Source organism: Globicephala melas, chromosome 17 (assembly GCF_963455315.2).
Source record: "Globicephala melas chromosome 17, mGloMel1.2, whole genome shotgun sequence".
NCBI classification, from domain to species: domain Eukaryota; kingdom Metazoa; phylum Chordata; class Mammalia; order Artiodactyla; family Delphinidae; genus Globicephala; species Globicephala melas.
Window position 1 is genome coordinate 8118129 of NC_083330.1, and position 27233 is coordinate 8145361.

The window sequence follows — 27233 nt, forward strand, 5'->3', positions numbered from 1 at the left end:
TCACACGAATAATGCCCCATGTAATTTTTTAAGCACAAGTGTGATAGTTGTTCAGGAGAGAAGAACGGGATTCTAAGGAATGGAAAGCAAGGGCCCCTGATCTGCTCTGGGGCAGAGATTTGAGAGGAGATCTGAAAGGGCCAAGGTTAGCATCCCATATCAACAGCGGAGTCTGTGCAGATGTCCTCAGGTGGTAAAAGGCATAGTATATTCAGGGAACTTAAGAAGGCCAGTCAGCGGGAGGCTTACAGCTTGGGTGGAGAGTGGTACTCACTCCTATAATTGTGCTTTCTTCTCTTGTTAAATGTACGCACCCTTGGCGTTGCTGCACAACTAATTCCAAGGGGGCACAGGTCACAAAAGGGGGCTGCAGCAGCACCAAGAATGAGCCCCAACTTACACGCACTGACGTGGAGCAGGGCTGAGACAAAGCCACGCGGAGGCCGGCAGGTCATCCTGAGACACAGCAGGAGGCGGCCGTTGAGTTTGAAGGAAAGGATCGGTAGAATAAGGTTTGTCTCTTAAAACATTTCCTCTGCCCGTTGGGCTGAGAATGGATTAGAGGGTGGTAAGAGTGAAAGCAGCAGAGGCCAGTCCCAAGGCTACTTCCTGCAGAGATGAGGGTGACTGGAGGAGCAAGGTGGTGGTGGAGATAAGGTGACCTGGACAGACTGCCAAGTTACTAGGACGTGAAATCAACAGGGTTCTGTGACTGCCTGGGAATTAGTGAGAGGAAGGGGAGAAGGCTGGGGTCAAGGATGCGTCTCAGATTTCTGCATGTGAACCTGTGTCTGGGATAGTGCCTGAGATAGGAAGGAATACAAAGACGGAATGGGTTGTCGTATGGTTCAGAACACACGCCAGGAAGTTTTTTGTTCTTTCTGTTTGATCCCCCATCTGAGTGCTCAGAACCTTCTTGATCTGCCACTTGGAGTCAGTAAAAAAACAATTTGAAATGATTTGCAATTCTGGTGTACTTGATTCCAAACTCCCAAATGTTTCTCGTTTGAAAATTCCAAAGAGAAAAAAATATGAATACAGAATTAGCCTCCATACATTAACGTTTCACAGGGCAGGAATCACCAGGTGGTGAAGGATCAGTCTGGGTAGTTACATCAAGCACTTCCTGGCCTTCTAGCACTTTCCAAACACAACACAGGTGTGCACTACACTGCCTGCAGGTTTTTTTTTTTTTTTTTTTGAGGTACGCGGGTCTCTCACTGTTGTGGCCTCTCCTGTTGCAGAGCACAGGCTCCGGACACGCAGGCTCAGCGGCCATGGCTCACGGGCCCAGCCACTCCGTGGCATGTGGGATCTTCCCAGACCAGGGCATGAACCCGCGTCCCCTGCATCGGCAGGTGGACCCTCAACCACTGCGCCACCAGGGAAGCCCACTGCCTGTGTTTTTTAAGCCCCATCCAAATAATCCCTGAACTGTATCATTGAGGCACCTGGTCTCTTTGCCATGCAAGAAATGTAAGAAAGGTTTAATTTTGCCTGCTGCATAGGTTAATAAGTCTGTGAGGGTATTCAATGAACTAAAACACATAAACTGTGGCTCCTCTCTACTCACCCTCTTCCTCAGTGTTTTTGACCATGGAAGACAATCGGGGGTCCCACGTGGGTCATTGCTCACTGCATTTACCAGAGTTCTAGTTAGCACCTTGCACTCGGTGTGTTTCCTTCGCTTCTTCTATTTCCCAAGTGAGCTATTTCTCTTGCAAGCCTGTGTCCGTGGCATTATCTGATGTTGTACTGGAACATACTTTTCTCCTTATTGTAAAGCACGGCGATAATGCATTGCAAGAGGGAACCATTTCAATGAACCATTAGAAGACTTTTGGTTCCTAAAGTCTTTATTACTCTGAAGATAAGCTAATGGTGTAATCTACCATCTTGTTTAAAGTACGCACACATTCAAACAATCGTCAACCCCCAGACAGCTTAGAAAATGCATATTCTTCTCCTCCCCCTCATATCATGATGTTTTTGTTTATATGAATTGAAATCAAAGGTAAAGCAAAAATGAGCAAAGCAATTACCATGTTTAGCAAAGGAAATGAAGCTGCGGGGAAGCCTTTAGTTAACTGTGTGATTCCCAGTCACCCACATGGCTGTGATGGTAGCAGAGTTACAGGGGCATCTGGCCTTTTCTTATGAAGGCTTCCTCACTTCTCTCTGCTTGTGCAGCTGAACAGAGATGGTGTGCTGCTTGCCTGGTGGGCTGCCGTGGTGGGCTGATGGAGATGTCTAGAAAAGTTTGGGATGCATGAGGAAGTTGGTAGGGAATAAATGCATGTCCTCATCTGTCCCAGAAAGATGTAACTGGCACCATGGCTTGTCCTAGTAAGTCACGTTATGGGGTATATGCTGAACCTCGTCCTTCCTCTGTACTTGCTCAGGTCTGGACTCCTCCAAGGAATCCCACATTGTCAGGGCATCCCAGGAAGGCCTAAATCAAATAGGGTCTTCTCCGTGAGGCCTTCACCCCATATCGAACAATCTCCCTCCCCCATACAGGGCTGTAAGTGAGCTACCCTGGGCTCAGAAGGAGGTTCTGGGGCTGTGGGGTGTTCTCAGGCTGCTTTAGCTCCAGTCCAAGTGTTGCTCACACAGATGTTTACGGAATGACTTCTTGATGCCAGGCACTGCTCTAGGCTCTGAGGATACAGCAGTGAGCAAAATGCATGGAGATGCTACCCTCGTAGAGCTTCTATTTTAGGGGCTACCTAACCATGAGGTTCTGACAAATACTCAGCGCTGAGGCTCTGGTTTTCCTGAGTAGGGGAGGCAGGAGTGGCCAAGAGCCAGGCTGAGCCCTTTCATGGAAACCCATCATCTGGGCAGAGCTAGTGTGTCTGGAAACGATGCCACTCTGAGAGCAAGGCCTGACACTTTTCACTGTGTTTTCCTTTGATACACAAAAGAAAACTCCGGGTTACAGAGAAAGACAGATGCATACAAAGGCACCAAACATAACTTCAGATTAAGAACCACTGCTCTGGGAAGAAAAAGCCTTAAAAACCAGTCTCTTCTGACTTCTCTTCCAGACAAAATGATATAGATGGGCTTCTCTTTGCTCCTCTACACTAACCATAGCTATAATCCCTGGAAATAGCACGGAAGACAACAAGACAACCTTGCTGGAAGGTGGCAAGGAGAAGGTAAACTGGTTTAAGACCCCAGGACTGGAAAATAGCATAGCCCTGGGTTATCTTACATCCTTACCCATGGAAGAAAGTGACCCAGGGTCAATGTTTCCTGGCATCCAACTTAGCAACAGAAGGCAGCCCAGGTGGCCTCATTCCTCCCCCTGGGATCTAACAATACTCTCTCCAGTGACATAAGGTGAGCTGTGCATCATGAAAAAATAGAAAGTCTCAGCAAAAGAATAGAAGTTATAAAAAAGAACCAAGTGGAAATTATGGAACTGAAAAATATGATAAAAGAAAATTTAAAAACTTTGCTGGATAGTCTCAATAGTAGAATGGAGAAAAAGGATAGAGTCAGTGAACTTGAGGACAGATAAATAGAATTTAGCCAATCTCAACAGATAGAAGATAGACTGAAAAAAACTGAACAGAGACTCAGGGATCTGGGGGACAATATCATAAAATCATATATTTGTATGACTGGAGTTCCAGAGGGAGAAAAGAGAGTGGTCTGAAAGAGTACTTGGAGAACGATGACTGAAAACTTCCTAAATTTGGTGGAAAATACAAACCTACAGATCCAATAAGATAAATGAATTTCAAACAGAATAAAACAAATTAAGACACATCATTATAAAATATTTGTAAACTAAAGACAAAGAAAAAATCTTGAAAGTAGCCAGAGACCCATTACATATACAGGGACACTAATTCAAGTGACAGTGGATTTTTCACCTGACCATGGCAGCAGAAGGAAGAAGCATGGCATTTTCCCACTGCTGAAATAAGACAAAAACAGAAAGACAACTAGAAAATCTTCAAAAGCATGGAAATTAAACAGCACACTTCTAAATAACCTATGGGTCAAAGAGGAAGTCTGAAAGGAAATTTTTAGAAGTATATACAATTAAATGAAAATGAAAAGACAACGCATCCACCTATGTGGAATGCAGAGAAAACAGTGCTGAGAGGGTTAACTTATAGCATGAGATGCTGCTATTAGACATGAGGAAAGAGCTCAAATCATAAACCTAAATCTCAGCCTTAAGAAACTAGAACAGAGAAGAATGAACTAAACCCAAAGCAGTCAGAAAAAGGTAATAATAAAGAATGGAAATCCTTGAACTTGAAAGTAGGAAAATAAAGAGAAAATCAATGCAAAACGTTGCCTCTTCCAAAAAAATCAATAAAAATTATAAACCTCTAGCAAGACTGACAAAAATTTTAAAAAGAGAAGACACAAATCATCAATATCAGGAATGAAATGGTGATATCACTACAGATCCTACAGCCTTAAAAAAGGAAATAAAGGACTACCGTGAACAACTTTATTCTCATAAATTCAACAACTCAGAAAAAATGGAGCAATTCCTCCAAAACTACAAAGTAACACAACTCAATCAATATGAAACAGATAATCTGAATAGCCCCATAACCTTTAAAGTAGTTGAATTCGTAATTAAAATTCTCCTGAAAAAGAGTCCTCCAGGTCCAGATGGTTCCACTGGAGAATTTTACCTAACATTTAAAGAATAATTAACACCAAGTTTACATAATCTCTTCCAGAAAAAAGAAAAGGAGGAACCATTTCCCAATTCATTTTATGACGCCAATATTACCCTGATGCAAAACCAGATCAAGGACTTCCCTGGTGGCACAGCGGTTAAGAATCCGCCTGCCAATGCAGGGGACACGGGTTCTATCCCTGGTCTGGGAAGATCCCACATGCCGCAGAGCAACTAAGCATGTGCGCCACAACTACTGAGCCTGCACTCTAGAGCCTGCAAGCCACAACTACTGAGCCCGTGTGCTGCAACTACTGAAGCCCGCGCGCCTGGAGCCTGTGCTCCGCATCAAGAGAAGCCACCACAATGAGAAGCCCGCGCACCACAACGAAGATTAGCCCCCGCTTGCCGCAACTAGAGAAAGCCCGCGCAGCAGTGAAGACCCAGTGCCCCCCAAAATACATATAAATATAAATAAATTAATTAAAAAAAAACCAGACCAAGACAGTAGAGAAAAGGAAAACTATAGATTAATACCTTTCATGAATTTAGAATCAAAAATCATCAAAAAATTTATCAAACTGAATCCCATGATATATAGAATTATACACAATGACTAAGCAGGATTTATTCCAAATATACAAGGCTAGTTCAACAATCAAAATTCAATCAGCACAATTCACCACATCAACAAGGTGAAGAAGAAAAATCCTACTATTATATCAACTGACACAGAAAAAGCTTTGACAAAATTCAGTACTCATTTATGATTATTTTAGTCTAACGAAAACTCAGCAGTTTAGGAATAAAGGGGAATTACTTCAACTTGGTAAAGAGCATCTACAGAAAACCTACAGCTAACATTATACTTAAGGGTAAAAGACTGAATGCTGTCCCCCTAAGATAGGAAATAAGGCAACAATGTCCACTCTCACCACTTTTATTTAATATAGTATTGGAAGTTCTTAGCCACTAAATAAGAGATAGGAGCTAACACTACACACCTATCAGAATGGCTAAAATAAAAACAGTGACAACATCAAATACTGGGAAGAATGAAGAGAAACTGACTCATCAATATTGCTAGTGGGAACCTAAAACAGCAGAGCATTTCTGGAAAACAGTTTGACAGTTCTTTGTAAAAAACTATGCTCGGTGCTTTGTGACCACCTGGAGGGGTGGGATAGGGAGGGTGGGAGGGAGGGAGACGCGAGAGGGAAGAGATATGGGAACATATGTATATGGTTAACTGATTCACCTTGTTATAAAGCAGAAACGAACACACCATTGTAAAGCAATTATACCCCAATAAAGACGTTAAAAAAAAAAAAACTATGCACGCAATTACCATACAACCCAGAAATTAGACTCACGGGCATTAGTCTCAGAGAAATAAAACTGATATTCACATAAAAGCATATACACAAATGCTTAGAGCAGCTTTATCTGTAATAGCCAAAAACTAGAATCAGCTCAGATATCCTTCAAAAGGTTTAACAAACGGTGGCAAATCTATACCATTGAATATTACTCAGAAATAAAAGGAATAAGCTATAAATGCAGCCACTTGGATGAAACTCCAGGTAATTATGCTGAATGAAAAAAGATAGTCCCCAAAGGTTATATACCATAATGTTCCATTTATTATAATACTTTTGAAGTGACTAAATTTTAGAAACAAAGGACAAGTTTAATGGTTGCCACGGTTTAGGGAGGAATGATAAGGGCAGCATGTAGGGCCCTTGCTGTGATGGGTCTGTTCAGCATCTTGACTGGGATGATGAACGCACCAACCTATATGTCTGATAAAACTGCACAGAACTAAATGCACATATACAGACACACACAAATGACTAAAACGGCATGTGAGTCTGCAGTTATCTCAACTGAAAAAATATTCACTTCCTCCCTCTTCTTCATAAATATAAAGTTGTTCCCACCCCCTCAATACCAATAAGTCCATCTTGGCACCAGTTTCTGCTGAGCTTCCATGTAGTGTTTGACTCTTTCTCAATAAGAGCACTTGCGGCACCCATCAGTAGGTCAGAATCAGCAATGAATTCAAGCCTATTGGCACATCATCCTACAAAATAGTCTCTCCAGGAATATCTAACCAGAATCTCACCAAGCCTGTGGACCTCTTTCCAGTTTAAAAAGAACAAATTAAACGGCATAACGAGAAAACAAAAGTGTAGGACATTCTACAGGACAAGTAACGAGGAAATCATTTAAAAAAATTGACGTATGGGACTTTCCACTTGCTTTTAGCTGTCCACACACATACGCATACATACGCATATGATAGATAAAGCAACTATGCCACATGTTGACAATTGTTGAATCAAATGATGGGTGTATAACTGTGGTATTCTTTCTACTTTTTTGTTTGCCAGGACATTTTCTTAGTAAAAAGTTGGTGGAAAACAAACCCCGCTGGCCACGTGGGGATGGCATGGTCTTTCAGGTGCCTTCCTGCTGTGATATTCGAACACTGACATTCAAATCTGGGCACTGATATTTGTTAGCTGTGTCTTCTGAGCCTCGTTCTTTTCTCATGTATAAAGATGAAGGCTTTGGAACAGTTCTAAAATTCTGTATATCTTAAGGTCAGCAGAGAAGTTGATTCTAAATCTCTCAATAATCCATTCACACCATGAACAATCCTTATTGCCAGCACATTTTTTCTTTCAACATGAATCTTTCAAACAGTAATTTAAGAAATTTCTCTCTTCTTCTGGATCCAACAAAGAGAGAAGGAAGGAGAGAAAGTGTTCTTCAAATATTTGAAGAATGTTCTTTGTTCGCCCATCACCTACTTCCCTTCTGAAGCTAGTCATTTCTAGCAAGTCAAATCAATATACCATTATATCGTATACCATGTGCAAGCCTCTTTAGCCTTTCTGTTACCAAGATTCAGCCGTATTTGACTTTCCTCTGTACCCTTTTCTGAAGGCTGTCAGGCCAAGTTTTAGCCAATTTGCTCCTATTGCTCTGAGCTGCCCAACCAGTGTGTCTTATCCAAGGATAAGTCCCAAATTTGATCAGAATTCCAGGCATGACACCATCATTCCCCTTCCAGGATATAAAGCTGAACATGATTATGAAGATTTATGCTGACAGGTGTGTTTGCCCTCAAAGCCCAGCTTCAGGAGCAGAGAACTGAAAACCCGTCTCCCCTCTCAAGATCTGAGTATCCCAGGAGAGAGGCTGCCCGAGTCATGCAGGAAGAACAATGCAACGGAAGAGATCTAAAAGCTATGCGCTTAGGGTACACTGGGCATGTGGATTTTAGTGTCCATCCTAACAAACAGAAGAACGTATGAGTCATTTTCTTTTGTAGTTGCTCTTAATAAAATGTCCATTTTTATTTGTTTCTTTTTAAGAGTAGTTTTAGAGTCACAGTCTAATGGAGAGGAAAGTACAGAGATTTCCCATATACCCCCTGCTCCCATACATGTAGCCTCCCAGTCATCAGCATCTCTCATCAGAATGGTACGTTTGTCACAACTGATGAACCTACACTGACACATCATAATCACCCAAAGTCCATAGTTAACATTATGGTTCATTCTTGGTGTTGTACATTCTATGGGTTTGGACAAATATATAATGAAAGGTATCCATCATTATATTATTATAAAGATTATTAATTATCTGGGCTAGACCTGGATAACTTGCTGCAACTTCTACACCAGCATTTGCTGCTTCACCTTGCACTTTGATGGTAAGGACATGGCTTCTTTCCTTAAACCTCATAAACCAGCTTCTGCTGGCTTCAAACTTTTCTTCTGCAGTTTTCTCACCTCGCTCAGCCTTCACAGAATTGAAGAAAGCTGAGGCCTTGCTCTGGCTTCGGCTTTGGCTTAAGGGAATGTTGTGGCTGGTCTGACCTTCTAACCAGACCCCTAAAAGTTTCTCCATATCAGCCATTAGGCTGTTTCACTTTTTTTTTTTTTTTTTTTGGCGATACGCGGGCCTCTCACTGTTGTGGCCTCTCCCGTTGCGGAGCACAGGCTCCGGACGCGCAGGCTCAGCGGCCATGGCTCACGGGCCCAGCCGCTCCGCGGCATGTGGGATCTTCCTGGACCGGGGCACGAACCCGTGTCCCCCGCATCGGCAGGTGGACTCTCAACCACTGCGCCACCAGGGAAGCCCCTCACTTTTTTTTTTTTTTAATCATTCATATGTTCACTAGAGTAGCACTTTTAATTTTCTCCAAGAACATTTCCTTTGCATTGGCAACTTAGCTAACTGGTGTAACAGGCCTAGTTTTTGGCCTGTCTTGGCTTTCAACATGCCTTCCTCACTAAGCTTAATTATATCTAGCTTTTGATTTAAAGTGGGAGACATACGACTCTTACTTGAGCACTTAGAAGCCATTGTTTGGTTATTGGTTACTGACCTAATTTCAATATCGTTGTGTCTCAAGGAACAGGGAGGCCCGAGGAGAGGGAGACAGACAGACAGTGGAAGAGCCACTCAGCGGAGCAGTCAGAACACAGACTTTTATCCATTAAGTTATTATATGGGTGCGACTTGTGGTGCCCTAAAACAATGGAAATAGTAACATTACAGGTCACTGATCACAGATCATCATAACAAATAGAGTAATAATGAAAGCGCTTGAAACATTGTGAGAATTACCAGAAGACACAGAGATACGAAGTGAGCAAGTGCTGTTGGAAAAACGGCACTGATAGACGTGCTTGATACAGGGTTGCCACAAACCTTCGATTTGTAAAAAACGCCGTGTCCACGAAGTGCAACAAAGCTCAGCTCAATAACGTGAGGTCGGCCTATGCTGCGTATATACAGGCATATAGGGGTCAAGACTATTGTAATAGGAGAGAGTGTTTGACAAGGGACAAGTGGAGATTTATGGCTGATGGGCAGGGAGAGGGAGTGGACGGACAATTCCTAAGAGGAATTTGGTTAGGTGCCAAGGATGGGGGTGGCGGGGAGAAACTTGGTTTAAGATATGAAAGGTGGGGAGAGCTCAATATTCTCAAATTTCTCAATATTGTCAATATTCTCAAATCCTGGCTTAGCAGGACTTTTTGGGAAAACTGGGCTCTGCAGGCCAAGGATGTGGACCAAGGAGGAGGCCTGGATGAAGAAAACACTCAGAGGAGCCTGACTAAAGTTCGGTCAAGGTGGGGCTTTTTGTCAACACTCCGCCACTTCCTGTGGCAGGAAAGTGTCCCTAACAAAGTAGCATCTGACTCAAGGCTTAAAGAGTGAGAAAGAGCCTGGTGAGGAGGAGGGAGAGAGTAGTCCAGGCGCAGAGGAAGAAAGTGCAAGAGAGAAGCACCAGGAATTCCTGATTCCACGCACCGCTCAGCCTCCCATCTGAGCCAGTGTTTCTTCCTTTGTTCTGTGAGTCTCAGAGCTGTGACAGGCAAACTAGACGCAGGAGTCAGGAACCCTGTTATGACTGTGCAACCAACTGCTCATGAGGTTTCACTGAGCATCTCTGGATCTGAACGTCGCCATGCAAGACAAGGAAGTTACTGGCATTGGGGATGGGGCCTGTACTGCACATTGCAGGATATTTAGCGTCAATGGCCTCTGCTCAATAAATGCTGGCAGCGTTCTCCAAATATTGTAAAAACCAGCAATGACTCCCTCCCATATGCATAACCAGATGTCCCCCAAACTGGGGAGGGAGTGATCCTACCTTCTGCTGAAAATCACCTACAAGATTCCTTGTAGCTCTCTGTTGCTTCACTCTATTTGAATTGTAAATCCATTCTGGAAGAACCAACCTCGTCTTAATCCATTCTCCCTCCCTCAAGCTTCCCCAGAGTCCAGAGAACTAAGTGGGTGGGTAAGTACCATCCCATATTCCTGAATGTGGGTGAAAGAGACAGAAGATTCCAGCTCTTTCCTCTGGGAATGTTCTTACGAGCCAGAACTAGAAATACCCTCCTTGTGCCTTGACTAATAGAAGAGGAATGGGTAATAACCCACCACTTTGTAGCAGATGAGAATCAAAGCAAGAGGGAAATTTTGAGATAAAACTTTCCAGAGCCTGAGCATTTAAATTTTTTCCTCTTTGGAAATTAAACTACTGATCTTTCTAAGTCGTCCTTTACAATCTCTGAGATTTTGTTAGGATAAATATAGGCAATGAAATCCTCCTACAGCAAAATTCCAAGTCCTAAAATGTTGTATTTTCTCTTTGTGTGAGAAATATATTTAAAATACATAAATCGTGTCTCTATACACATGTAATACATTTTCCAAATTCTGTTCTGCCATTCAGAGTAGGATATTTTGGACTTATGTTGAAGATAAATGTATGTTGATGTTTTACAGTATCTCCTGCAGTGCAGCTACTGTTAAGTGGCAGCAATAAATAATAACCACTGGCTCTAATTGCTTAGAGAATTGCCAAGTGATAATCTGTGATGTAGTTAAGTAAAGGAAACCAATGTTGTCTTTAACCACCTCCATAAAATGATTCCCTACAGAGGCATCTGACCTTCCATAAGGAAAGTTACCTTAAGGGGCAAAATTAACCCTCTAAGCACACTCCCTCAGCTAGCAGAAGTCAACCAAACCCTGCGTTGGTTTTGTTGTTGTTGTTAAATGAACTATGTAGAGCCTATGTTTATTTTTTAATGAATGTTTCAAGAGTTACCTTTTGTTTTGATTCTGATTCCCCAAATAAGCAGGGTAAAAATATGAGCTTGTGTTTTGACTGGGGGTCCGTAAGTGAGTTCATGGGAGCTTCCAGGCCACTGGTTTGGGAAGAGGGTGCAGGGAGAGGGCACTGCTACTCTTTCATCTCCATAACCCACCACCTGAATTGGGCTGGGTTGGGGCCCAGGGAATGTGCATGTGGAACTTCTTCTAGGAGAATTCTAGAAATTCCCACATCTCTATTCTGACATGTCTGGTCCCGCCAGGTAACTATTATAGGCAGAGCACTCAAGGTCCCACCTGTCTTCTGAAACCTCCAAAAGGGATTTTTCTGGAAGAAAAGTACGTGGGGTTTGCAAAAGGCTTGTTCCTTCTGGGCATGAAATATATTTATCTTAGTTTCAGAAGGACGATCAAACTGTTTGTCATTATTGCAATTTGTGAACTATCACAAGCATCACAGGAGTTGATCAAGACCAAAAAGTCCTACTGTCAGACTAGCCTCAGTGGTGCCAAAGCTCAGAGATGGTATAAACAGTGGTGTGGGGCTTCCTGAGCCTGACAGCTGTGATGGTCATGGGAGCCTTGTATCTTTCTCTCTCTGAGAATCCAATAACCTTGAGGTGTCTTGAGGAAGATGAAACAGCTCAAGGGTGATAGCCAGATAGAGGATGCCTATCTGGAAACCAGCCACCAAGTTGCATTTCTATCAGAGTAGATTATAAAGCTCTCCTGAATATATTATCTACGAAAATAAGCCTTTTCTTTCCATTATGTAATGATTTCCTTGTGGCTCTCTCCTTTTAATCCTGCATACCTTTGATTGCCTGCTGCTGTTTAAGTAGCTTATGATTAGAAGGCTAGAATTTTCAAAAGGGGAAAGGATAAACCAACTTTGAAAACTTCAGTCAGATTGCAGACTCTCTGAATTCAATCAGTCTCTATTGAAGCTTCTGATGTGGACTACCCATATTTTTCAGGGTTGAGACTCCTAGTTACAGGCAACTAATTTTAGAACCTTGGGACTTCTCTTGGTTTTAAGATCTTGTTATCCTGCCAGAATACACCGATCTCTTCGTTAAGTACAGAGGTTTGGAGTTTTCATTGGAGATGGGCAATTTTATGAATTAATTAGAATTATGAGATGCTGCATACTTCCAACTCAAGTCACAGGTATGCCTTCCATGCAAGGTAACATCTATAGAGTTGTTTTGCTAATGCACTATTTAGTTCAAACTGTCTTGCACACAGTTTGTGATTTCAGAAAGGAATCTTGATTGCAAGAGTGATTGCAGCATATCACTCAGAGGGAAGGACCTCAGGAGGGCAAAATCATTCAAAGCAGTGTAGTACCATGGGATGTATGTTTTCCTAAAATGCCTCCTCACCTTATTGTCCAATGTCTTATCCTGAAAGTGATTTTATGGCTATAAGAGCCAGACAGACTTAGAGGAAAGAATATTCCATTTCAAGCAGTGGCTAGTACACTACCATGAACTCCACGCAAGATCTATAAATATCAATTGAATTCCATTGTAAGTAAGAGTGATGTGGCCATTCATATTCATTCCCCCATGTCAGAGGAGATCTTGCTGTTCGTGACCCCCGTTAGGCTGATATAATCATAGCTCCACGTCTAGTCTTAAGTGCTTTCTTTGCATTCTTGAGACTCTTCCTAGTTTTTACTTTTCTGAAGCTCCTCAGCCCAAGAGTTACCAGAATAGAAAAGCATGAAACTCGTTTGTCATAGTCATTAGTAATGGATGGACTGCCCAGAGCTGACTCCCACTGGGGTGTTTTTTCTTCCATGGCTGCTGCTCCTATGGGCCCTGGCCCAATCCCCATCTAGAGGGCTAATGAAATAAACCTCTTCCTTGCCTGTATTTCGGCTGTCTGAAAGTGGTGTTTTGGGACCAGTTCTTTCCCAGTGAGCTGAGAATCTCGTGGTATACTAGCCTTCCTATCTGCAGACATCCATCTAGCATGTATTATTAACTGTTCTAGATTGTAATCTTCTTACCGCCCACACTAACCTTACGTGAATACAGCCACGGCCCTCTCCTAAACCAAAATTAATCCTTTTTTTAAAATAAGTTTATTTATTTTATGTATTTAGTTTTGGCTGCATTGGGCCTTCGTCGCCGCGCGCGGGCTTTCTCTAGTTGCGGTGAGTGGTAGCTACTCTTTGTTGCGGCGCGCGGGCTTCTCGTTGCGGTGGCTTCCCTTGTGGAGCGTGGGCTCTAGGCACGCGGGCTCAGTAGTCGTGGCTCACGGGCTCAGTAGTTGTAGCTCGCGGTCTCTAGAGCGCAGGCTCAGTAGTTGTGGCACACGGGCTTAGCTGCTCCTCAGCATGTGGGATGTTCCCGGACCAGGGGTAGAACCTGTGTCCCCTGCATTGGCAGGCTGATTCTTAACCACTGCACCACCAGGTAAGTCCCCCAAATTAACCTTAAAGCCTGGTTTTCTTTGCAATTCTTGTACACATGGTACTTAGTAGCATATTATTTTATAAATATGAGCCACAATGGGAAAAGGGCTTAAGGACCTACATCTGCCATCACTGCTCCTATCAATGAGCGTAAGAGACATTGAAGAGGAAGAAAATGTACCCAGTGCTGCTCCCAGAGTGGGTTTTGTCTATTTTCAGTGTTTCAAAGCTTCCAACAGGTTGGTTTAACATGTTTGCCTTCATTCATTTACTAAGAATCATTTATTCAGCATCTACTGTGTACAGGTACTGGTGATTGACAGGGATTCAAAGACAAACACCACACACTTCCACCCCTGATGGAGCTCACAGTCTAGGTTAGAGAGACAAGTGGTCCCTTCTTGCAAAGAGAACAGGAAACATTCTCTTCTGCAGACATGGCTTCTACTTAGGGTGATATTTCATCACTTGAGTGGCAGGAATGCAGACCCCGCACAACCAGGCACTTCTAGGCACCCCCTTGACAGCCCCGAAGTCAAGTCATATTAATAACTAATATTAATATTGTGCGTTGCTGTCCTGGGTGCTGATCCTTACCGTGTAAGAACTAGATACAACTATAGCACCTCTAACTCACCTCCTACCCAGCAGAGTTCCTTCTGTCCTTAATAGTACCTCTGACCTTCCTCTCTTTCCATCCCCATTCAGCTCTCACTATATCGCAATGGCCTCCTCTTAACTGGACTCTGTGTCTTCAGTCTCCTAACTCCAATCCACATAATCTCTGTTCCCAGTTCAAATCTTCCTACAGCGTAATTGCTGTTGCTCCCTTACTCTGCATAAACAGCCAGTAGTTCTCCCAGCAAGCAGGATGAAGACGGATCACAATTCTAACCTTCTTTCTATTCCTTTACACTTGCCCCAATGGCACTGGCAAACTTGCCATCGCTCCCAATACAATAGTCTCTACACTCTCAGAACTTACTGTTTATGTGCTCCTTCTGCCCTTTTCCTTCTACGTACAGCATCCAAACCTTCCCGTTCTTCACAGCCCAACTGAAGATGTTCTGAAACCTCCCAGCCATGGGTGACCTTGCCTTATAACTCCCAAACACTCTGCGATTCCTATCACTTTCCACCTGATACCACGTTCACTTATGTAATAATGAAAACCAACATGACCATCAACTCATTCCATGGATAGAACAAGTCAGTTGCTCTATGACTTTGTGTATATTAGCTCATGTTATCATTACCAGGGAGGTAGGTGCTAGGATCCTCTTTCTACAGATGAGGAAACTAAACCACAGAGAGATAAAACTCACTCGCTAAGCTTACACAGAACAGCTGAGATTTGAATCAGTCTGCTAACTCCAAACCCTATGCTTTTAATGACTGTGCTTCACTGCCTCCCATGTATGTATTTTTTAATGTCTTCTACTGGTTTCCATCTACTAGCAGAAGAGTAAAAAATATCCTTTTATCTTATGTGTCTTCCACAAAGTAAAATTTTGTCATATCTTTGAATAAATGCCTTCCTGATTCCTTATCCGGTTTAAGGTACTTCAAAACTTTTAAAATAAATCATTGAGTGATGATAAATTTCATTAACTGTTTAAGTGAGCAGATAGAAGCATTTGATGTTCATTTCATTCTCTTCAATTCTTGGGAGAATTTAGAAGCACTTGGACCAAACGTAATAAAATATTGTTTTTATTTATTCAAACCAGCTTCTCATTTAAAATTAAAAAAGCCCGAATGGAGGCAACCCTAAAAGATGAATTCATTGTTTGTGTACACACACACACACACACACACACACAGATGATTTATACACTTGCTCACCACAGAAACACAAACAAGGAGAAACCCTGGCAAATTGGAATTTGAAAACTTTCGTTTCAGTTTCCTTTTTACTGGTGGATATGAATACTCTGCATTCTTGTGTCTATATCCTGAGATGGATGGGCCTGTCAGGATTGGTCTAAAGAAACAGTCTCTTATCTTCATACTTTACTTGAGTGAGAGAACGCTGTTTTCACCATTTACATCACTATTTTCTCTATACTAGTTCAAAAGCCGGGCCCTGTTCTTAGACAAGAACATTACCCTTTATGTTCTGTCCTCCATAAGCAAATGCTTGAGTTGGAGGTGAGTTGGGGCTCCCTCCCGCCCTTCCTCCTCCCTCCGTTTCCCCTTTTTTCTTCCTTTCTTTCTTTCCTCCTTCCTTCCTTTCCTTCTCTTTCTTTCTTTCTTTTCCTTTTCCTTTCCTTCTTTCTTTCCTTTCTTTCTCTCTTTCTTTTCCTTTTCCTTTCCTTCTTTCTTTCCTTTCTTTCTCTTTCTTTCTTTTCTTTCTTTCCTTCCTTCCTTCCTCTCTCTCTCTCTTTCTTCTCTCTTTTTCTCTTCCTCCTTCCTTTCTTCCCTGCTTTCTCCTTCCTTTTCTTTCTTACTCCTCTTAATCATATGAGCTTCATCAAACCATATGAGGCAGAGTTAAATCCCAGGCTTCTGTTCTCTGGGAGACCATCCCTGCTAAGACAAGTAATTAACTGATTGACTTTCCAGCTAACATTCAGGGTGATACATTTAAGATTAAGGTCTTGCAAATGTTAATTCTACCACAGCAAAGTTAAACATTTTGGTTAGCATCTTCCTTGACCTAATATTATCTGAACACAATTATTTATTTTACTTTTTCTTGATTACCTCATTGAGAAATATAGATTTGTTTGCCTAGATGCATAATGATACACAGACACCATCCAGCTGAAACCTGCTTCACATACAAATTATTAGAACCCATTTAGGAAAATATATCACCCGAATTCCCATGCCAAACCACTTATCAAAGACCCTCAGCCCTAGAAGAGGAGAAAATAGGTTCATCTGGACAGAACACAATGGAGTTTTGCACATTTCCTATTGTCCTGCTGCCATCACCAGCATGAAAGCAGTGTAACCAAGAGGGGTATCTCTATATTCCATGCAAGTACAGATACTGCCTCCTATCCTATTGGGATGAACTTTCCAATTCACCAAGCTCTTCGCACATGTAATTCTGCATAACCACGCAACAGCCCCCTACATGGAGAAACAGGAAATCACCCCACGTTGGACTTCAGTCTTCTACATAGAGTTGCATGCTTGTTGAGTGGCAGAGCCAGGATGTCAAGCCCTTGAGTATAGACTCTTTTGCCACTTTACTCAGAGGGTTCTTGCCATATCTAGAGGCCAAAATGCATCAGAAGAGTTGCAGAGGGAGCACATATTCCTCTCCATGTTGGTTTAGGCAACGTTATCAGAAAAGGGGCTAAGTAGGAACTGTGAAAGTCATGCTGTGGTTATTTTAGTAATTCACTTTGAAAGAAACTTCAAATGGGATGAAGAGATAAAGAAACATACTCAGATGCAATGTTTCTGCACCTGCTGCAAATAGATATTGGTGGCAAACCATCTGCACAACTAGTTTGTGGTTTAAGGAGGACCCTAAAAATCTCCAAGCAACAGTCATAAACACAATGATATTGATTGTAAAGTGAAGAGGTTTCAAGAACTGGCCAAAAGAGCTTTAACTACTAATATTAACAGACTTCTTGCTGTTATATGCAGAAGAATTAGCACAGAAATAGGCACTGTGATTTCAGAATTAACTAAGAGGCTTCCCACCACTTTTTCTGAGAAATAGTGTCACTGACAACCACATTATATCTTTAAGTGGTTATCTGATCACAGGTAGTCTCTTTTTTCTTATATGCGTCTAGCCCTGGGATCTAGGTTCTAAAATCTCCACTAAAAATTCAAAGCACAAAGGAGTCACTTCTTGAAACTTAAATATCTTCTTATAGATAAAACACTATTTTGCATCTCATTTGTATTACGCTGTGGACTTAGACTTTAAAGCCTCGGGTGGCAATGTTGGGTGCTCAATTCATAAAAACAACAGTAGAACTACAAATGCATCCATTTTCATAATCTCTAATTGCTCATAATATAATGATGAACCTCCACCTCTAAACCCTTAATAAGTCCTAATTAATACAAAATTATCCCTTTTTGAGAAAAGTTCTTTACATGTCACTGGCAATTTGCCATTCACAGAGCTTCCGCACATTTTCACATTTGAGCTTTTAATTATCAAACTAAAACTGATCTAATCCATAGCTGACTATGTAAATGCCTTGCAAATTATAGAAGAAGACTGAAAAAATCTGAATATCCACTTGTCACCTGTTAGTTCATTTTGAGATAAGTGCTCCGTGACACTGAGAGAATTGCGATTGTAGGCAATACAGAAAATAATTCCCCCCCCCCCGCCCCGGTTTATTAGAGTTAAACCGTGCTGTAAGTCTAAATGAGTTGGTAGAATGAGTAAATTCTGGAAATTCTGGAAGAGATTCATGGAAACTTACCATGGCAGATTACGAACTCCAGTAAGCAGTTTAAAAAAATTAACTTTTTACCTAGAACAATTGTAGATTTACAGAATTATTGTGAAGATAGTACAGAAGGTTGCTCTATCCCCTGCATTGGGTTTTCTTTATTATTAATATCTTACATTAGTATAGTATATTTATTACAACTAATGAACCAATACGATACATTATTATTCACTAAAACCTATGCTTTATGCAGATTTCTTTGGTTTTTACCTAATATCTTTCTTCTGTCCCAGGATCCCATCCAAAATATCCCATTACATTTAGTCTTCATGTCTCCTTAGGCTCATCTAGGCTGTGATGGTTTCTCAGGCTTTCCTTGGTTTTTTATGAACTTGACAATCTTGAAGAGTACCGGTCAGGTATTTTGTAGAATGTTTCTCAATTAGAATGTGCCTAATGTTTCCCCCTTGACTAATCTGGGGTTATGGTTTTGGGGGAGGAAGATTACAGAGGTAAAGTATGATTTTCATCATCATATCAAGGGGAACTACTGTCAACATGATTTATCTCTGTTGATGTCGACCCTAGTCACCTGGCTGAGGAAGTGTTTGTCTGGTTTCTCTCGTAAAGTTACTCTTTCTCCCTCCCTTTCCACACTGTACAAGATCTTTGAAAAGAAAAGTCACTATGCTCAGCCCACACTTAAGGAGTGAGAAGCTACGTTCCACCTCCATGAGGGTGGAGTAACTATATAAAGTATTTGGTATGTCAAATTATAAAAAGCTGAGAGGATTTCACAACTCAAAGATATCATAAATAAGAAAGAGGAAATCCATTTGAGGAAGTCAGGAAGTAAGGAGTTCAAGCTAATGATCAGCTAAGATATAGGGGGCGGTCACACCCCTCAACAGGGGTAACCCTCATGACTTGAGACCCGTCCCATTCAACTTTTTGCTGCCCAACTTTCTAGTTCTTCTAGAAAAGTGAAGTGTTCAAACATTTGGAAACTATAGTGAATTCCAAAATTATTTTACTTTTCTCCTGGGATCACCCCGTAAGTATAATACTTCATTCATTGCAAATGCCTATCCGTCAGTAAGGTTCTGGTCTTGAAAACGTATAAAATAGTTTTCAAGTTTCCAAGAGTCAATGTTTCTTTCTTGGGAGTGAATCCAAGTGGATATGTGATGGAAGAGGTGCTATCTCTCATTTACAGAGGAGTAAAATGTGGTAGCAATTAAGCGATTTGCTAAAGATCTTCATAATCAATGATGTCTGTCTTCACTGTTCAACGAAAAGGGCTATCTCAAAATTCTCCAAAGATCTACTTGTTGTCAAATACAATAGCCCTTTCTCCTTCCTTATTCTCCTTCATCTTTCTGTTGCGTCTGACTTGGTTAACGACCTTATGGTATTGGGTAGCTATTAATTTACAACAAACCATCCCCAAACTCAATGGCTTAGAAAAGCAATGATTTACTGTTGCTCACACATCTGTGGGGCAGCTAGTGTTCATCTAGGCTGGGGTCAGCTGGGTGGCTCTGCTCCTTTCAAAGATCTGCTAGCTGGCTGGCTGGCTGGGGAGTCATTCTTCTCTTCAGTCTAGCAGTCTAGCTGTGGCATATGTTTTTCCATGGCAACGGCAGAAAGCAAGAGAACAAGTAACATCTGAGGTCTCTAAGAGCTAGGCCCCAAATTGGTACACTGTCATTTCAGTCACATACCATCAGTTAAAGCAAGTCACATGGCCAAAGGGCAAGAAATACACTCTCATCAATGAGGTCAACACATAGCTAGTGTGTGGATGCTGAGATAAGTGAAGAATTGGGGTCAGTAATGCAATCTATCATATCCTTCTTGAAACACTAACCCCCTTTTTAGAAAACACATTACTATCATGATTCTCTCACTTTTTTTTTTTTTTTTTCTATAAGCGGGCCTCTCACTGCTGTGGCCTCTCCCATTGCGGAGCACAGGCTCCGGACGCACAGGCTCAGCGGCCATGGCTCACCGGCCCAGCCGCTCCGTGGCATGTGGGATCTTCCCGGACCGGGGCACGAACCCGTGTCCCCTGCATCGGCAGGCGGACTCTCAACCACTGCGCCACCAGGGAAGCCCTCTCTCACTTTTTATTTCCTTAACCTTTCTTCGTTCAACCTCAGAACTGTATGTAAGCTTTACATAAGGCTTAGCTTTTCTGAGTTTCCTGATTCTCTCCATGTGTGTATTCTTGCTAAGAAAGCTTACCCAGGATCAGACTCTCTAATTCCCTAATGTCATTTATAGTTTACCATTGGGCATTTCCATATTTTCCTTTGGAACTGCCTAAGCTCACAATCTTTGGTCTCACGCTCCACTTAGATCAATGTTTCTTCCCAATACAAAGCTGTATCTCTAGAAAAGACTTGGGTCTTTAGATCCTATTTGCCATGAATCCAAAAACAAAACTCAAAGCCCTAGTGAAAACTTACCCTACATTAATAGGAATTTGACATCTCTAAAATTTAGAAGAGAATATATGTAAAAGAAAATGATGAGAACATTATTAAAAACCACTTCCTATGAGACACGGTTAAAGTTACTAATATATATATATATTAATCTAGAGATTATATAGGGCGTCATGTCCACCATGTTTAGATAATTTAGTGTGTGGTATAGGAAGACCTGAGGTTCTCTTCTTTGTAGCAGAACTATACTCAGTGGGTGGATTTCGGGGAGGAAAAGTTTTGCTTGATATAAGGAAGACCTTTTGAGTAAGAAGAACTGTACAGAAACAGAATGGGCTAATATCTGTATTTTTCACGTGTCACTCCTCTTTCCTGAAATGTCTTACTCTTTTTCCCACTTATCCAAAATTCTATTTACCCTTCAAGGCTCAGCCCAAGCTTTCATTCCTCTGTAAGCTCTTCCTAATTACTCATTTTATCAAACCCTTTCAACTCATTTTGCTAATCTGCTACCCCACCTCAACTAAATTAAGGGCTCTTTGAAAGTAGAAATATGACATACTATTCTATAACTTCAAGTATTAAACAGAGCTCTGAGTTTATAACAGCCACTCAGTAAATTCTTACTGGTTTTTTGTTTGTTTTGTTTTTGTTTTAATGAAGTACAGATGATTTACAATATTGTGTTAGTTTCGGTAGTACAGCACAGTGATACAGTTTTAGGATTTTTTGCAGATTATATTCCATTATAGGTTATTACAAGATATTGAGTATAATTCTTTGTGCTGTACAGTAAATCCTTGATGTGAATCTATTTTATGTATAGTAATTTGTATCTGTTAATCCCATATTTAATCACATATTTTCTGATTTCCAAAATCTAGAATCATTAGATTTGGTTATAATTTGAATCAGATTGAAATGCTCAGCAATCTGTTCATTTCATCTGGTTTCTCAAGATGATACAGCTTCTGATTGTAATGACAGCCTGAAGGAAGTAACAGATTTTGCCATCACTTGACATCCACAGAATTTAGAGATCCTTTAAGATCTTAAATTTTTAGCTCAAATAATTTGCTGGGAGAATTAGCAAAATATGCCATCATTTCTTCGTGTCTGAAAATTATTTAAAACAAAAATCAACTGGTGACTGGGAACATATGATGTGGAAGAACACATACAACACTAGAGAACCGTCACTCTAGTTTGTATTCAGGTCTACCTGTTGTCATAGTTACTGTTGTACTCCAAGCGATTTCCTTCCTGAATCACACTCTGCAAACCTTCAATGAAAATAAGCCATTCTTCTTTATTTTTCTCTATTCATGAATTGAGGCTAAAAAATAGCAGCAATTGCACAGTTGTTTTTACACTTTGAGCAAGATTTTAATGATACAAAAAGAACAAGAGGTTTAATCAAAACAAGTGCCTCTGATGAAGGCCTTACCTCATTTTTTCAGCAATATTCCTTAAGTAGCTAGATACTGGGGCCGCAACTATGATTATGGCCCAGGAGGGAGAGACAAGTAAGGGATGCATTTCAATGAAATGCAATCAGGTCTGTGGTGGAAGCAAGAGACCAGAGACCCAAGGAAACACAAAAGAGAGACATCTTGTAAAGTTTGGGGTTCTGGTGCAGTCAGATCAAAGGGAGGTTCCATCCTGTGATTCTCAAAGCATTGTTCCTGTGAAGTTTAGCAAATGTATTTTCTGTCACTTTGGGTACAGGACACTGGTGTTACGCTGCAGGCTGGGCTCACGGAGCAGAGGACAGGCAGCCAGTGCTTCACACACAAAGTCCTATCACCTGCTAATATTCACGCACAGCCTCTCCTTTCTGCTTTGGCTGCAGGAACTCCTTCACAGACATCCTCCGGGCCATCCTGCTGTCATTGGAAGTCCTTATTGAAGATCCGGAGCTCCAGATAAATGGTTTCATTTTAATTATAGACTGGAGTAATTTTTCCTTCAAACAAGCCTCCAAACTGACACCATCAATCCTCAAACTGGCCATTGAAGGGTTGCAGGTATGTTCAATGAATGCACCATATGAGATAGTATGCGATTGTGTGCTCTTTTCTTATTGCAACCCAAGTAATGTTTGCCTTTGAGAATGGAAAAAGAAAACTTTGATAGAATCCACCTGTGAATACTCTGTATTTTTACCCCAGCCTGAGTTGAGATGATTTTTTAAAAAAAATTAGCTTCCATTTTCATTAACAACTCTAAACTACTGTTACCACGGGCACAAATTACCTACCGCTGCTATTATGAATAAAGCTTGGAGATGTTTAGCCAAATCCATGTGAGAGTTCACACAAATTAAAACTAGAAAACATCTACTTTATGAGTGTGCCCTTATATTGCAGTGGCATGGAAGCTTTCCAGGGTTTCTGGAAGCATCTTTGCACATGAAAATATACCCGGTGGGTCCTCACTTCTCTGAAGGCAACGTGCTGAGGTGTTTGTACTAAAGTGAATCATTTCAGTGCAAAGGAAGCATATGGAACTCTACTTCCTGTTTGTATGACCAGTTGTCAGGACTTTGGGGAAGGGGTTTTTGTGCTGTGTAGAGGTTAGGGTAGTCAGTTCCTGGGGTCCCTTCTACTTTTAAGGACCGGTGATTCCATGAAAAGTAGCAAACTCAGAGCTAAGCAACGCTGCTTAGCTTCCTGGTGACGCATTATCATTGTTCAGGAAGATTCAGAATCAGCATAGATAAAACTCAAATCCATTCTTCATTTCGTAGGAAGACTGACTCCCAACAGACGGCAGTTACACGCAGCTACATAGATCACCAACTATTTGTTAATTCTCAGATCAAGCAGCCACTACTCAAGCTCTTCAAAGTACAAGACTGGGAAACCCATTTCCATCACCCGTCGTACTCTAGTGTGATGAGTAATCGATGGGCCTGTTTCGTAAACTGTGGCTGATTCACATTTGGCTCCCAGCAAATATGCAGCACTTACAGGGCCTCTGATAAACTCATGTTTATTGAATGGAACTTATTTTGTTGAAAGGGTTTCCTATTTCAGAAGAGGAACAAGTACACACTGTTCCAAGAATGCCACATTATCCTGGGGAGTTACATCACACAGTGTATCGGGGGCACATTTTTAAATTTGCTTTTGCATTTCTAGACTACAGAGTATCCTGCCTTGCCTTAAAAAAAATCTCCATCATAGACTTGTTTGTCCTTTACTGTCAATCACTTTCTCTTAGCTCTCTTTTTCTTCAGCGTCCTCTCATCTAAGCCTCTGAACATCTGATCTTTCTCTCCTTAAAGCTTTTATCAAAGGGAGATTTAAAGTAAGCTGCAAGGTTTATTTCATTCCCTATAATTATGCTGGCCATATTTCCAGGATTTTCTGTGGTGTAGTACAAGCTTCATATAATTTTATCTTTCTAAAAAGAGATAATTCATTACATGTGTAAGTAGCTGTGATTCAAATTCTATGTATTTATAAGATTTTTCATAAATCAGGAAGAAAAATGTACTTATTCCAACCCTGTGTTCCAATTTTTATTTCTGGAAATGTGTGGATTATATAACATGTCCCCTGCCAACTTCTCTAGGCTAATGTGGGTCTTACTGAGTTAATGCATGTGAATGTGTTTTAAAACATAAAGCTGTACATAAGTTTGTAATATATTTTTACAAGAAATACTAGATGACCTTTTGTGGGGCAAAGCGAGTCATATCTGGGCCTTCTCTCCTCATGTACCAGGGTCCGGGTTGAACTCCACAACGTCCTATAGCTCTGGTTAAAGAATAGCCTCTACTGGGCGAAGGGGAGATGCATGGGGTCAGGGTCAGAGTGGAGAAAAAGTACTTCCTCCCAGCATCTCACAGAGCAATGGCCTGGACCTCTCTGTTGCTAAACAAGGTAAACTCCCTTGACTGTGGGAAAGCATCAGGCCCGTCAGGCTGTCTGGACTGGGATGCAGCTTTTTCTGTGAATTCTGCCTGCCCAGACCCTGAAGACCTAAGAACTCTTAAAAAGGTGCAGACCCTCCTGCCAGGGGAAGCTGAGCTTGGATGCAGCTCCTCTGTCTGGGATATGGGCTCCCTGTCCTAACGAGCTTGTTGGCTTGGTTCTTGCCCTACAGTGGGTGGTCAGCTCTGGCCAGCCACTGGCAACTTCTCGCTCCAGGCTATCCTCTTTCAGGTGTTGCGGGAATTCAGACACCACGGTCACCTCTCTACCAGCTCTCCCAGGGACCTTATATCACTGCAGGGATTGCTTCCATCCACAGTGTAACCATTAACTGCTTATGGCATTTCAAAAAAGTCCTAACTGATACTAGCAGAATTCATGTCTTTGTGGTCACACTGTGGTACAAGGAAGATCCCATACAGGTCTCCACTTGTCAGCCATGAAAGTTCAAGACAAATTTCATAACACCACTGGCATGGGTAAAGGCCATGGACTTTACTGGAGAAAAGGAAAGGGTCAGTGAGAGATGAGAAGTCACTGCTGTTCTTTTTTCCTCTGCACCATCAGAGAGGCCCAAAGAGGTTCGAGTGTCCTGTAGACATGCAGGAGGTTGCAGGGGAGGGAGACCCTATGTTCCAGTGAAGGGAACTTGCTTTCTCTGCTGTCCTGCCTTTTGTGGGGTAGATGTGAGAAAGTAACCTGGCACGGGGGTACTAATCAGACTACTTTTGTGCTAGGCCATCTGGTTTGGGGTTTCAGCTGTTCATAGACGTTATCTAGGATTACCTGCTGATCAACTCCTAGAGAATCTGGGGCCCTGAAATATGGCAACCCCCTCAACACACACAGATAGTACAATACCTCGTGCAGGAGAAGCGGGTGGGGTGTTCAGGTTGTGAGAATTTAGAATCATTTTTGTTCAGTCCTTCACCTGCATCACAACCTAGTTTCAAAACCCTAAGTTTTAGCTCTATTACCTCTGTTCTTAGTTCTCTACAAAGAAAGTTGTTCAGTGAGACCCTCAATTACTAATTGTTCCAGGTTGGGTTCTCTGAGGAGCAGATTCTGACACAGAGATTAACATGCAGGAGACTCATTAGGGAATGCTCTTGGGGTCAGCACCCGCAGAAGGGAAGCTACGAAGAATGGTTGGCAGCAGGAGAAGTTAAGCTGGGATTCAATCATTTCCAATGAAAGCTTCAGGTGTTCTGAAACTGAGATGACCCTTCAGAGTTGTCCCTGACTGGAGCCAAGGGACTGGACCTTTATATTCCCACATTGTTCAGTAACTGGGCGCAGGCTGTCCTGAGAAGTGGTTGTGAGTTTGGGCAAAGCAGCTCTCTTCAGCCTGGGGTTCCAGAGGCTGGAGCTATTATCTGAGAATTTTCTCCTGGTAGCACCTCAAGCAGCTGGGAAATAAGTACTCAGTCCTAAAGGGGGCCTGGCAGCATATCAGAATATCTACCACAATAAGCAAAAGACGTTTAATACCCTGTAATGTCACGTCGAGAAGTTTCCTTTATTTTGAAACTGGATGTTTAACTGCTTTTCTTCTTGGTTATATACAGTCCCAATTATCCCCAAGTGGAGTTGATCCCATGTAATACAGAGGTGATGGGCACTGGGCTAGCAGCTTGGTGACAGTCTTCTGTTTGGGTCTACCAGTTGTATTTTAATGCTTTAAATGGCAATTATAAGTTAGTAGAAGGAAGGAAATAATAAAAATTAGAGCAGAAATAAATGAAAAAGAGACCAAAAAGAATTTAAAAAACCAATGAAACTAAAGGCTGTTTTTTTTTAAAAGATAAAGAAAATTGATAAACCCTTAACCAGACTCATAAAGAAAAACAGAGAGGGACCAAAAAGTAAAATTAGAAATGAAAGAGGAGAAATTACAACAGATATTACAGAAATACAAACAATCATAAGAGAATGCTATGAACAGTTATACACCAACAAATTGAACAGTCTAGAAGAAATGATTAAATACCTAGAAAGATAAAATCTTTCAAGACAGAATCAGGAAGAAATGGAAAACTGAACAGACTGATTACTAGTAATGAAATTGAATCAGTGATCAGAAAACTCCCAACAAGCAAAAGTCCAGGACCAGACAGCTTCACAGGGGAATTCTACCAAATATTTAAAGAAGAGTTAATACCTATCCTCCTCAAACTATCCCAGGAAGTTGAAGAGGAGGGAACACCTCCAAACTGATTCTACAAGGCCAGCATTACCAAAACCAGACAAAGACACTAAAAAGAAAGAAAATCAGAGGCCAATATCCCTGATAAACATAGATGCAAAAATCCTCAACAAAAATATTGGCAAATTGAATTCGACAACACATTAAAAGGATCATACATCCTGATCAAGTGGGTGCAAGGATGGTTCAATATCTGCAAATCAATCAATGTGATACACCACATTAACAAGACAAAGGATAAAATTATGTGATCATCTTAACAGATGCAGAAAAAGCATGTGACAAAATTCATCATGCATTCATGATAAAAACTCTCAACAAAGCTGCTATAGAGGGAACACACCTCAACATAATAAAGGGCATTTATGACAAACCCACAGCTAACATTATACTTGACAATGAAAAGCTGGAAGCTTTTTCTCTAAGATCAGAAACAAGACAAGCATGCCAACTCTCACCACTTCTATTTAACAAAAGTTTTGGAAGCCCTAGCCAGAGCAATTAGACAAGGAAAAGCAATAAAAGGC

General features: G+C 41.5%; 1 protein-coding gene and 1 long non-coding RNA gene across 5 annotated transcripts in view; one reads left to right on the forward strand and one right to left on the reverse strand.

Annotated features, from left to right (window-relative positions):
• CLVS1 (clavesin 1) overlaps positions 1 to 27233 on the forward strand; it is a 415580-nt gene that overhangs the window by 311839 nt on the left and 76508 nt on the right. For all 4 annotated transcript variants that reach the window (XM_060287672.1, XM_060287673.1, XM_060287674.1 and 1 more), the window contains one exon: positions 22412 to 22586. In XM_060287672.1, coding sequence (XP_060143655.1) covers positions 22412 to 22586 — 175 coding nt within the window. The remainder of the gene's footprint in view (positions 1 to 22411; positions 22587 to 27233) is intronic.
• Positions 1 to 27233, reverse strand: part of LOC132593806 (uncharacterized) — a 124885-nt gene that overhangs the window by 73645 nt on the left and 24007 nt on the right. The window lies entirely within an intron of this gene.